Genomic DNA, 12,596 nt, shown 5'->3' with positions numbered 1-12,596 from the left:
AAGAACCGGGTTCTGCTCAAGGTTCCTTGCTGTTAAAAGGGAGTTTTTCTTGCCACTGTCGCCTTAGGGCTGCTCTGGGGGTTCAGGCATATGGGTTCTGTAAAGTGTCTTGAGACAATCTGAATTGTAATTGGTGCTATATAAATGAACTGAATTGAATTGCTGCATCTGAAGATAACCTTGTAAAACAGTGAGTGAATTGAGCAAAAACAGCTCTGTAGGAGTGAAGGGGAACTGCAGCAGGATGATAGTTTTCGGTAGGTTTGTTACAAGCACCTCCCCTCACATTACACTCATTTGGTTCCTTGATGATATAAAAATATTGACGAGCAGCTTTAAATCAGTCCAGTCATGTTCTACTGAAAAGTTCTAAATAGAGATGAAACCTACAGAAGTTCTTTAAAGTGACAGAACGTCCTCCTGTGTGTAGCATCAACAGTGTAAAGGAGAGAGAGCAGCGCAGTAATGAACAACCTCTTATTTAATAATACATTACATTCAAGGTAAATGATACATCCTTACCAATACATATTCAGCAATGCAATCATTGGCTCTCTAAATAAATAGAAATTTGAAATCTTGAAGTCAGTGCACAACATTGAGAAAGAACACTTAACAGTCAACGTGTAACATAGTCTGCACACATTCTGCATTTCTGCACAGTATACACCTCCGACTAGTGCTGCTAAAACCAACATAAAAAATAGATCTCAAAATAAGTTATATATTTATATATATATATATATGTGTGTGTGTGTCTGGACTGTCGTCATAGAAATATTGGGCTTTTGGTTCATATGTACAGCAATATAGACTTTGATGGGATTCTCAAACGACAGAAATTGCACAGTAGTTAAAAGAATTCAAGAACACCATTTTCAAAAATATTTTACACACATAGTAAACAGTCAGTCTTCAAGATGCAGTATGAAATTGCACATTGTCATCATGCCACGGAGGGGGCTGTTTCAAGGCTTTGGTACACATTGTCCTGATTGGAAGAAAAAGCTCTGCCACGGGCCGCGGTTCCCCCCACCGACCGCCCTCCGTCGCCGTGGTGGCGAGGTGGGGGGAGGGAGGGGAGGCCGTAGCGAGGCACATCCATGCCACTGCCCGATCCTGGGATCAAACTAGCGAATCAGAGAGCCGGATGACTACAGTACACTTCAGGATTGGGGAAGACTCTTGGCACATGAATCACAGGTGCAGGTCCGTGCTGGATGACCAATCATATGCAGCCATGTTGGACACTTTAAGGAGACGAGGAGGGTTAGACGTCAAGAGTCACACTGACAAGGGGGGAGTGGAAACGGTATCAAAAATGTCCCCGACTCCCTTCAGATACAAACAGGAATGTGCTGTTACCCTGAAGCCCAAAGCAGCTGGAATACTGAACACTGAACACCGGAGAACGTTTGGCATTAAAAGCAGCTTCTTCTCTGCTAGCTTTTCTTCAGGACCTGGGACCACAAATCTGTGATTTAGACCAACCCAGTCCAAGCATGTTGGATGTTCAGAGGCTGGACTTCAGGTTCCACGAGGACAACTGCAACCAGTTTTCTGAACAGTGTTGCTGAATGCAGTAAGAAGTGTAACAGTCTTCATGGTGCCTTCAGATCAGTGAGCATGTTTCACTCCAGTTCCAAACGATAAGAGGAACTCATTTAAAGAGCAGAGTTGGTGCGATTCTAGATCTACATTACCGTCTGTTCAATCCATGAAAAGACAAAATGTCTCCTGAAGTACAGGGTGTGTATCCAGAGAATGGTATTTTATTACTCAGTACCACAGAGATCCTTGATTCTGGTTCTTCCTGGGAATTCCCAACAAAATGTGCCCTGATTAAAGGGAAATACCGCTGCAGGTTTTAGTTTGTATCTGGGCTGCAGCCAAATCTCATACATACAGCATAGTTTGACAATGGCTATTCAATAGCCATTTTTACATTCATTTAACTGGATTCATTTGCAACATTGGGCTAAAACCTCATAATACAGTTCAGATGTGTGGTCTAATATTTACTGAAATAATGGAACTAATTGTATTGATAGTAATAGTATATAGTCCACCTCAATGTGATTAATGGTAAGATATCGCAGAAATTCTGGAAAAAGTGTCCTATACTCACAAGTAGGAATATGGTTTGGGGGTTAGAAGCAAAAAAGAGTTCAACTAATCACAAAAATATGAATTACACTTTGATTTAGGATATGTGCTTAGAATGAGCAAGCCTGGACACGGAGGATTTCAGTTTTCAGCATGAAAATTTGCCAAGAAAGTGAAAATGAGTTGATAGTTTACTATAAATAATGTATTAACTATCATTTAAATACTCTAAGTAGCTTTCTACAAGCAGTCAATACATGGTAAGCTAAAAGCCATGGACACAGTTAGCAACAATAATTAGTGATGTAATGATGGCTAAAATGGATAAAAGTTATGGATAACCAGTTGAGATAGTTAGCATGGTGTAATAATAAATGGTTACCTAAAAGTTATGAGCAAATAGTGAAAAGTGTTAGCTGAGTAACGCACAGATGAAAGAACTAAAACATATAAATGGTCAAAATGGTTACTTAATATTAAACGAATTGAAACAGTTTCTGGAAAGTGATGTATAAATGGTGAAATCGGTTGCATCAGTTTGAAGTTGCTTATAACTTCAATAGAAACTAGTTGAAATAGTTGACAGTAAGTGAAGGTAATGAGCACAAATATGTATATTATTTTTGTACTAAGAGCAATATTCTCTGCTTTTTGCACCATACTCTCACTCTAGTAACTGTCATTCTACTGTGTTCATATAGTCTTTTCTAGTTTTATATATATATACACACACACACACACACACACACACACACACACACACACACACACACACGTGTGTGTGTGTGTATATATATATATATATATATATATATACTACTATTATCATTATTTTCTTTGTACTATAATTTTTTTCTCTTCTTCTTTCAATAATTATTTTACTATTATGTAATTATTATGTAACTATATTATCCCAGGGTGACACCAACAGCCAAAACCAAATTCCTTGTATGTTGTGTACATACTGGACATGAAAGCTGATTCTGATTCTGAAGTTGAAACAAAAAGTATGAACAGATGGGGGAAATCTTCACTTTTTAAAAATCTTGTGAGTAAACAGTTGAACCATTAAGTTTCTGCAATCCCACAAGGGCAATAGTGAAATACAAAACTGTGTCAAACTGAGCTACACCACAAAAGTCCAATTTAGCCTTGTTTGTGTAATGTTGGTCTAAAACTACAACATCTGACTGTTTGAGGAAATGACTGAGATGAAACTACATGTTTGAGACTGAGTTTGAAAGATTTATGTTTTCAGCAGGGATTTCATAGGATTTTTGGACAGCAGAAAATCTATAAATACTGCCAGCCTTATTCTTAAAGGTATATCCACCTTTAGACATGATCAAATAATCACTTAGTCACTTTCCTTCCATCCTCAAAGGCTTTTCTTAATGTGGTGTTTCATGGGATTTTCTTCTGCTTTTCTGTCTCAACCTGGCATGTCTATTTCTTCTTATCAGTCACAGATATATAATACTTGATTAACAGAACACATATATTTAAAATGTGTCCTTCAGTCATTGTGTTTCACAGCCTGGTGGCGTTTAAAAAATTCAGACACGGCTGAGTGAAACATGGTCTGAGCTACGGCTGGAAATACTGACATAAGTGCATTACTGACTCAACATGAAAACATCTCAGAGAATTTGAAAAAATACTTAAGGTACTTTAAAATGATATATTCTGTAAATGCGTTGTAAAGTCTTTATCATGCTGCTGCACACAGTAAACAACTGTGGTAGTGATTACTAAATCACTTTATTTGAATTCCTTTCTGGCTGTAAATGGTCAAATATTAGTACATTTACTTTAAGAACTACCAACAAGAATTAAATTCCGGCAGTATGCATGTAATTACAGCAGATGAACTCGTCATAGTGCTGATAAAGGGAGCTGCAGCCCTGACAATCCTGGCACTAGTTTAGTTTTAAAGTCAGGAGGCAGGCCTGTGTGCTTTTGCCTTTACTGTTGTGCTCTGCTGCTCTTTTATCTGCTGTTTTGGAACGAGGGTGGAACATGCTTTAAACACTGACTGGCGTGTTCAGAAAAGTTGGCTCCAGTTCATCCTGAGGTTCTCAACAGTTTGGCCTCTGGTGATGCCTCCGGCCCCCAGCTACTGTGGAAGGCCTTCACAGGCACCATGAAGGGAACTCTCACAAAAAGTGCAACTAAGTACCTTGGGCCATTACTGGTAAAGGCAACATTTGTGTTATAATGAATTTCTAGAAAAAAAGAAAAAAGGACAGGGGTAAAAACACACATGCTTGTTGTAGAAAACACTCATGAAAATGTAGTTGGCACAGTCCATTTGGTCACTAATGAAAACGTCTTCGTGGCTAAGTCTTCTGCTCCTCTGGTGGGTGTAAATCCTGCACTCTGCTGGCTTCCGATGGCACTGCACCAAGGAAAACATCTGCCAACCACTGAGACCACTTTGGTCTCCCTGACAGGCATCCAAATAGGTTCTGTTTCAGAGTCAAGGAAAAAAGTGCAACTCTAGAAAACTGGAGTATTGATAGAGCCAAAATGGAGTGTACGTATGTGCGATTTCATGCACGCACACAAACTCTGTAGGACTAGGGAGACTCAAGAATGCGTTCACAGTGTGATCAAACTCACAAGCATGCAGACAAATCCACATGTCTGAACAGACACCATGGGCATTCCATGTAAAGGTGAATGTAAACAGATCTAGGCGGAGCTCCAGAGCCAGGTGCTGCTGCCCACGGCCTTCATCTGGGGAGGGGGACACCTGGACTCCTCTCTGGATGGGTGGAGGTTGGCCAACACTCTGTCTTCGATGGAGGAGAGGAGTTTCCAGGGGGTACGGACAATTTCTCCCTTTGTATCCTCTTACTCCTCCTTCTCTCCTTCTTCCACTGCAGTCACTTGTTGTCCATCAGAGACTGGACTTTGTGCACCAGCTCACGCGCTATCTTCAAGATATGCTGGACATCATGACGCTCAGCCATCTCTGTGGATCAGACACACTGTCAGAGGAAACTCCCACAAAAAGAGCAACTAAGTACCTTGGACACATACACAGTTTACACAGAAATAACCTAAAGTCTACGAGGGAGCACTAGAGCTCACTGTCCTGCAGATTTGAGCATATAACAGACACAAGTTGTTCCATAGTGCAATAAACCTGCATTCTGTGTAATGACCTGCAGGGGGCGACTCCTCTGCTTGCAAAAGGAAGTCTGATTGTACAGTTGTCTGTGAGAAAATGACCCTACTTCTTTCTTTTAAGTTTACCAAAATTAGTTTTTTGTCTACTGTTCACTGATTGTAGCCATCACAGAACAAAATGTACACACATGCTACGTGAGTGTATCATACCATTAAAGAACTTAATTATGTCGGTGAAGTCCATGTTGTTGTCCATGATGATCTCACGGTAAACTGTAACCAGTGCCAAGGCCAGGAAGAGGACAAAGTGCTGCGAGGAAATCCTGGGTGCCACCCAGATCACCTCCCACACCGCAAACACATCCTCATACAGGAGCTCTGCACACACAACACATGGTTACAGTCAGCCCTCTTAAAGTTCCCTTTTTGAACATCCATCTGTGAACAGTCTTTGTGTGATTCGATTCAGATAATTAAAGACCCCCTTTGGTGAAAAACTTTGAAGCTTTTCTTTACGTTGTTATCATGTCCAAATGATTTTTTTATATGCTAGAAGCTACATCATCAGTAAAATAGGCAGTCAATACCATATTTGAACGTTTATACCTTGAAACTGCAGTGTAGTGACGGCAGCCTCAAAAACATGGATTCAGACTTCCAGGGTTTCATATGAAACAAACCTGAGGAATCAGTCGTGTCTACAGGCAGATTGTACACTAGCGTTCAAACGTTTGGGGTCACTTAGAAGTATCCCTATTTTTGAAAGAAAAACTTTTTTTTTTCAATGAAGATAACATTAAATGAATGATAAATCCAGTCTAGACACTGTTAATGTGTTAAATGACTATTCTAGCTGGAAACAGCTGATTTTTAATGGAATATCTACATAGAGGTACAGAGGAACATTTCCAGCAACCATCACTCCTGTGTTCTAATGCTACATTGTGTTAGCTAATGGTGTTGAAAGGCTAATTGATGATTACGAAACCCTTGTGCAGTTATGTTAGCACATGAATAAAAGTGTGAGTTTTCATGGAAAACATGAAATTGTCTTGGTGAATACAAACTTTTGAACGGTAGTGTAGCTCTCTGTCTCATTATTCATCTTTACAGTCAGCTTCTGATGTGAACATGTATAGCTGAACTACTCCAATAATAGAGCTTAATACATTATGTAGTGCAGATTTACAGTGTTTGAGCAGAGTCACGGGTAAGCTGGTGTGCTTGAGCTGTGGTGAGCGGAGACAGAGACTGCACAGTCTCCGAATCAGTGATGGAGAGTTACATCTAAGCCATCTTAAGGCAGGAAAGGATTTTCAGTGGAAGTCTTCTAAATATCTAACTTTGATAAACAGAGATGAGTTTTCAAGTGCCAAATCAACAGCTGGAGGGACTTTAACAGCTCTACAACTTTCAGGAAAGGATGCAGCATTCACCTCTCTTAAAGTCCAGCAGGAACCAGCGATAACAGAAGTAGAAGTGAGTGTAGTCTCCATTCTGCTGCATCAGTTCAAACAGCTCCGAGTCCAGAATCTGACATCAGAGGGAACATCAGCGGATGTCAGTAGATATAACTCTCTCTCACACACACACACACACTCACACACACACACACACACACACACACACACAGGAAGTGTGTCATCCATCACCTGGATTAGTGACCTCATGTTGGCAAAGTGTGTGTCCATGGCTCCACCATTAGGGAAGTTCTGACTCATCCTCTTCATTAGCTGAGTGAAACAGCTGTACACCAGGCACTCTGACACACACACACACACACACACACACACACACGCACACACACACACACACACACACACACACACACACACACACACACAGAAAGACAATACGGTCAGGTAGTCTGGATGGCACTGTGAACAACGTAAAATTGCTGGTTTGTATCTCTAATGACACCCCATCATTTTAACAAGTTGTTGAAATGATTGTTTTCTATAACGAGTAACATTTCCTAGATTAATTTCAAATGCAGATAGAAGGGCAGTTCATTGTAAAAGTGAAGTGGATTAGAAAACATATCTACTTCACTCCAATGTTCACTGACCTACAGCCACAGGAAACAATGAAACAACGATTGTTGCAGATCTAAACTCAGCTTTCAGGTGTAGAACTACACATCGCTGCTATTAGATTTGAATGTGAGTGTTAAATTGATATTGATCGATTATTTCTAGTATTTAATGATGAGGCCAGTTGTATAGCTGATGTTGTGGGGGATTTTCATCTGTTCTGTTTACAGTGATTCCAGTCATGAAGACATGTGGTAAAGGAGGATTCTTTTTTCTCACCATCATCCAGAATGACCATAAGTGGAGCAAGCAGGTCACACATGCCCTGAACATAGCCCATCTCTAAATGCTCCCACACATAGCTGCAGGCCAGAAACACACACATCGACATGAACAAGAGCTTGGTTAGAGAGCAAACACATTGTATTCCAAACAACAGACTTAATGCGCATGTTTTTCAGAACTAAAACACGTGACATGCTGCACTGTTAACAAATCAAACTACTACATAAAGTAGTTGCCACTTAGACATCAGCACATCAGTATTAATCCAATACTACATCGCAGGATGTTTCTAGATGTCTCTTTTCTGTACAGTGATTACTTTGATACTTGATACAAAAAATGTAAAACAACAATGAAACTTATGAATATGTTTAAAGTGAAGAGAGAAGAGAGAATTATTATGTGACTGCAGCTCTCCACAGATCAACAAAGGTGTTTACTGCTTTCAGTTCATTGTTTTGGTCAGCCCACAGTTCTACTGTTTTGCTCACTTTCACTGCTGTCATCAACATTACCACATGCAGCATGCCACCATTTTAGAAATATGTGACCTGCAGAGCAGCAAACCACACACAGACATGTTTAGTGACTAGCTGGTATTATAGTGGAGTCTTTGCATCTAAAGTGCCACAGATTTCCCTCAGGAGTTGATGTATTTAGATCAAAACAGTCACAAAAGAGTGAATAATTACATTCACACATTCTACCTCATTTGTCAGATGGACTCCAGGTGGAATAAATTCTTTCGCCACTCCATGTTTGTGTTGTTCATTTTAAATTAATTTTAAATAGCGTGTACTGGAGCATTTCCCCCAAAAAACCAGCTGCCTACTGACAGTGGCCATGAGGACGGTCAAAGTGAACCAGAACAGTAAAGCTGTAAGCTCTAAAATCAAAGCAATGAGCTGAAAGAGTCCATGGAGTTGAGAGGAACTCCTGTTAGGTGAAGATTCTCTGTGGGTTTAACACCACCTTTCATGTTGCACTTCATTTCAGTTCACTTGATTCATTGTTTATATGACAATAATGAATAGTGCAGCTTTAGGTGATGGAGCTCAACATTTCTTCCTGCGTGGTTTGTCCTACCTGCACATGATGTTACGTAGTTTCTCCAGGTTGCCTGTAGTAAAGTAATAATAGTTGCGGTCACAGCGCTGCACGTCTTTGTCTATTCTGTGAAGATTGAGGGCGACTGTATCCAACAGCTCAATCTGCACAAAGAAAACATGGTTGTCAGTCTTAGTGAGTGACTGGCTGGAAATGCAAGGTTCTGCTCTTTCTTTATGTATTTTACTATGAACAGCTTCAGTCTATCATCTACTACTTTAATTCACTGCATGGAAGCTCAAAAACTACTGACCATGAAATATATTGAGCACATTTATGCTCTGCAGGGGATGAACTGTACATCCATAAACACAGTCAAATATGTAGTTTTTGATTTAACCGAATGACAAATGTCTGAGCAATACAATGATCTAGATTCTAGAGGTTCTGACTTATGACAAGATTGCAATTTACAAAATGAATTATCTTTCTCTTTGGTTTACCCTAAAAGTTACAGTAGTAATTTTTAAGGACTACGTTTGCATTCCTCCTGCTATATGCTTCTTACTTTGCCAGCCCATTCTGTAAAAAATAATAGTCAGGCTGCACCTCACCATCATTCTGCTATAGGCGTTAAAAAAGCTCTGGCCTGTTTACATTTCTTTAAACCACAGCTATTGTGGACGCAGCTAATAAAGGACTGAGCTTCAGTATATTTGCACACAGGGAGACAAGTGCTCTCAATAAGATGGATAATCCACAAAAAACTAGCAGGGCTGCCTCACTGCACCAGCCAAACCATGAGTAAAACTTGTCGGTGTAGGAGGCTGCTGCCTGAAGGTTGTCGTAGTTCTTTTTCTGTTGCAAAGACAATGTTAACATGTAGAAAGCAGAAGGGACAAGAATGCCAAGTGCAATGAGCATATACTCACATCCCACATCTGCTGAGTCAGACTACACAGACAACAGACCAGATCTAACAGACTGCCAGTTTAAGGAAACACTCAGAAGGGAGAGATGATGTGACACTTGATGCTCTTTCCTGCCCATTATTCATTTTAAAAGGCTGGTCTCTGACAGTATCCAGCTGCTGGTTGTCAGCACAACTGCAGCTGCTCTGCTGGCTGTGATGGTGAAGCTGTGACTGGATATATAGTTACTGTTCAGGTTTCGGCTGCTGCCGTGATTCAATCTGTGGTGCTACTGGCATGTCCAGCTGTTACTATTAGTAAGCACAGTGCTAATTTGACTAACATGAATATTTGATTATTTAGGAGTTCAGGAATGCAGCAGCTTCAATACACTCTCTGTAACTACATTTTACTGCATGTAGCCATAATCGTAGCATTAACTACAGGAACAACGACGGTGATGTCATCTGAAGGCTGCAAACACACAGTCAGTGAGGAGTGGTGAACCTGCTCCTCTAGTTTACTTTCTTAAAGCCACAGCTGAGGGCTTCACCTCTCTACAGTGACAGCCAGCAGCAGTGTAGAGGACACATGTTACAGTGTCATAGTCAGGTCATACAAACACAAAGAGTCTGCAGTCATGTCCACATTAATGCATCCAAAAGAACTCACGCTGTTTGAGAAATGGAGTTAGTGTTAATATGATGTTCCTAACAAAGTGCTTTGTGTTATTATTTCCTTGTTTTTGCTTACTTATTTGTTTCTTGGAGCACTTCTTTATTGCCTGGCCCTTATAAAATCCCAAATCAATATTGTACTATTCATAAAAACACCACATAAGTTTCTGCATCCGCCAGATTCAGGACAAACACTTCAACTCATTTTAAGCCTCACTGCAAAGTATTTGATTTATTCTGTAGACACTTTTCTAACAGAGTGTGTTAAAAATGACAGCCTCCAGTTTAAGCCTTGAAGTTGTTTTTCAGTTTTACTGCAGATTTCAGTCAATTCAGTCATTAGAAAGAAACAGACGTTCATACTGGACGTACTGTGTAAGAGGAGAGAGAAGGAGACATCCCCTCAGCAGCTGCTCCATTGGTCATCAGTTTGTCCAGCTGACTGCACAGTCTGTCTTCAGTCAGAGAGTCCTGACGTCCCCCTGGAGTCCTGCCCTCCTCAGTGCCCCCCCCCTCCTCCTCTGTGCTCTGACCGTCATCTATGCTGGACAGGATCTGGGAGTGAGCAGAGGTCACAGAGTAGTTTCGGGATGAAGGTAGACCCGAGTCAGGGGAGTCAAACTCTACCAGAGGACGCTCCTCAGGGGGCAGGGCAGCAGGGGGGACCATGGTGGTCATGGTGGGAGTGCTGTCCTCTCCACTGGGGGTCTCCTGGCTGCTTGCATCTGGCTCATCCACAGACATGAACACCTGAAGAAGGACAAAACTTTAGAAGTAATGGAAGACAGATGGTGAGAGCAGCAACGTAGGTTTCAGGCTACAGATGTTCTCTAATTCATCAAGTGTAAGAACACAAACACAAACATGAATTCTCTTCATTTGCTCTTATTTTCATTGGCTCCCTGTAAAATCCAGGATAGAATTTAGAATACTCCTTCTCACATTTAAAACTCTAAATGACCAAGCTCCATCTTATCTTAAAGACTTTATGGTACCAAATCATCCTAACAGAGTCCTTCTCTCTCAGACTGCAGGTTTACTTGTGGTCCCTAGAGTTTCCAGAAGCAGAATGGGAGGCAGATCCTTCAGTTATCAGCTCCTCTGTTGTGGAATCAGCTTCCATTTTGGGTTCAGGAGGCAGACACCATCTCTGCTTTTAAGATTAGGCTTAAAACGTTCCTCTTTGATGAAGCTAACTATAGTTAGGGCTGCTCAGGATCACCTGAGTTGTCCCTCAGTTATGCTGCCATATGTTTAGACTCCAGGGGGACTCCCATAATGCACTGGGCTCCTCTCCTTTACTCTCTCTATATGGTTATATATCACCATTACATGTCACTAACTCTGTGTTTCCCCTGTATTCCTGTGTCTTGTGTTTGTTCTCTCTGTGGATTTCTCTGGATCTAGAGCCACACATCTCTTATCTGCTACCCTGCTATCTCCTCCCCCCTCATCCCCACTCTCACCCAACCGGTCAAGGCAGATGTCCGCCTTCCCTGAGCCTGGTTCTGTCTGAGGTTTGTTCCCCTTCCTATCCCAGGGTTTTTTCATTTCTTCACACCATTGCTCATAGGGAGTCCAAAGGCAACTTTGGATTGTTGGGTGTTCTGTTCTGTTTATAATTTGTAAGGTCTGTACCTTACTATGCTAAGCGCTTTGAGATGACATATGTTGTAAATCTGCACTATATATACAAAACTGAAGTGAATTAAGTAAATACCTGCATGCCTATATGCCAAACCAGGAATGTGATTCCCTTTAAGTTGATTACCAAATTGTACATGCCACTATCTGACTTAACACCACTTTTTAAATTACATTTAACAACATTTTCATCTTTCCATGAGTGCACTTTCTACTCTGCTTTCATGTTTCTCTCTGTTACTGCGCATTCCTAGAATGCTTGTTTACATATTGTCTGTTCAAACTTGTTTAGACATTGAGGATACGATACGTCTGAATTTGCTGGTGATACTGAATTTGGTTGTTTCTGATAGTTATTTCAGTCCTTTTGATACCAAATCGACATGTTTCAGTTCATCCATTATAATCCAAAAAGTCGAACACTGTAAGAACTTATTTTGTAATCAGCTGTATCCTGTGGTGAAATCTGCTCACTGGAATATAGATTCAGGGAGAGAATCCCAGTCGCTTCCATAGCCCTTAAACTTGGATATTTTATACTGTCAGAACTACTCTTATGAAAGACCTAAAGTGGTAGTTGCTTTACAAGTTAAGGTACATTGTGTCACCTTATGTGCGGTGTGTGTCTTACAAATACGAAATTGTTTGATTATGAATGGATAAACATTAGTGTATCAGCAGCATGTTACTGTTGCAGCTGCTGCTGGACTGAACTACTTTATATCCAGTTTTTTATCCTGGGACAGCAGATAAATCTG

General features: G+C 40.7%; 1 protein-coding gene across 3 annotated transcripts in view; it reads right to left on the bottom strand.

The window, feature by feature from the left end:
- Window positions 1-463: 463 nt before the first annotated feature.
- Window positions 464-12,596, bottom strand: part of sgsm2 (small G protein signaling modulator 2) — a 120,450-nt gene continuing 108,317 nt past the window's right edge. For all 3 annotated transcript variants that reach the window (XM_035956855.2, XM_023289318.3, XM_023289319.3), the window contains 7 exons: window positions 10,567-10,944; window positions 8,646-8,770; window positions 7,554-7,636; window positions 6,894-7,003; window positions 6,678-6,774; window positions 5,452-5,619; window positions 464-5,083 (listed from right to left, as the gene is read on the bottom strand). In XM_035956855.2, coding sequence (XP_035812748.2) covers window positions 4,995-5,083; window positions 5,452-5,619; window positions 6,678-6,774; window positions 6,894-7,003; window positions 7,554-7,636; window positions 8,646-8,770; window positions 10,567-10,944 — 1,050 coding nt within the window. In that variant the 3' untranslated portion in view covers window positions 464-4,994. The remainder of the gene's footprint in view (window positions 5,084-5,451; window positions 5,620-6,677; window positions 6,775-6,893; window positions 7,004-7,553; window positions 7,637-8,645; window positions 8,771-10,566; window positions 10,945-12,596) is intronic.

Source organism: Amphiprion ocellaris, chromosome 7 (assembly GCF_022539595.1).
Source record: "Amphiprion ocellaris isolate individual 3 ecotype Okinawa chromosome 7, ASM2253959v1, whole genome shotgun sequence".
In the NCBI taxonomy this organism is placed as follows: domain Eukaryota; kingdom Metazoa; phylum Chordata; class Actinopteri; family Pomacentridae; genus Amphiprion; species Amphiprion ocellaris.
The sequence above is the reverse complement of the archived record's forward strand: the minus strand, read 5'-3'. Positions and strand labels throughout refer to the sequence as shown.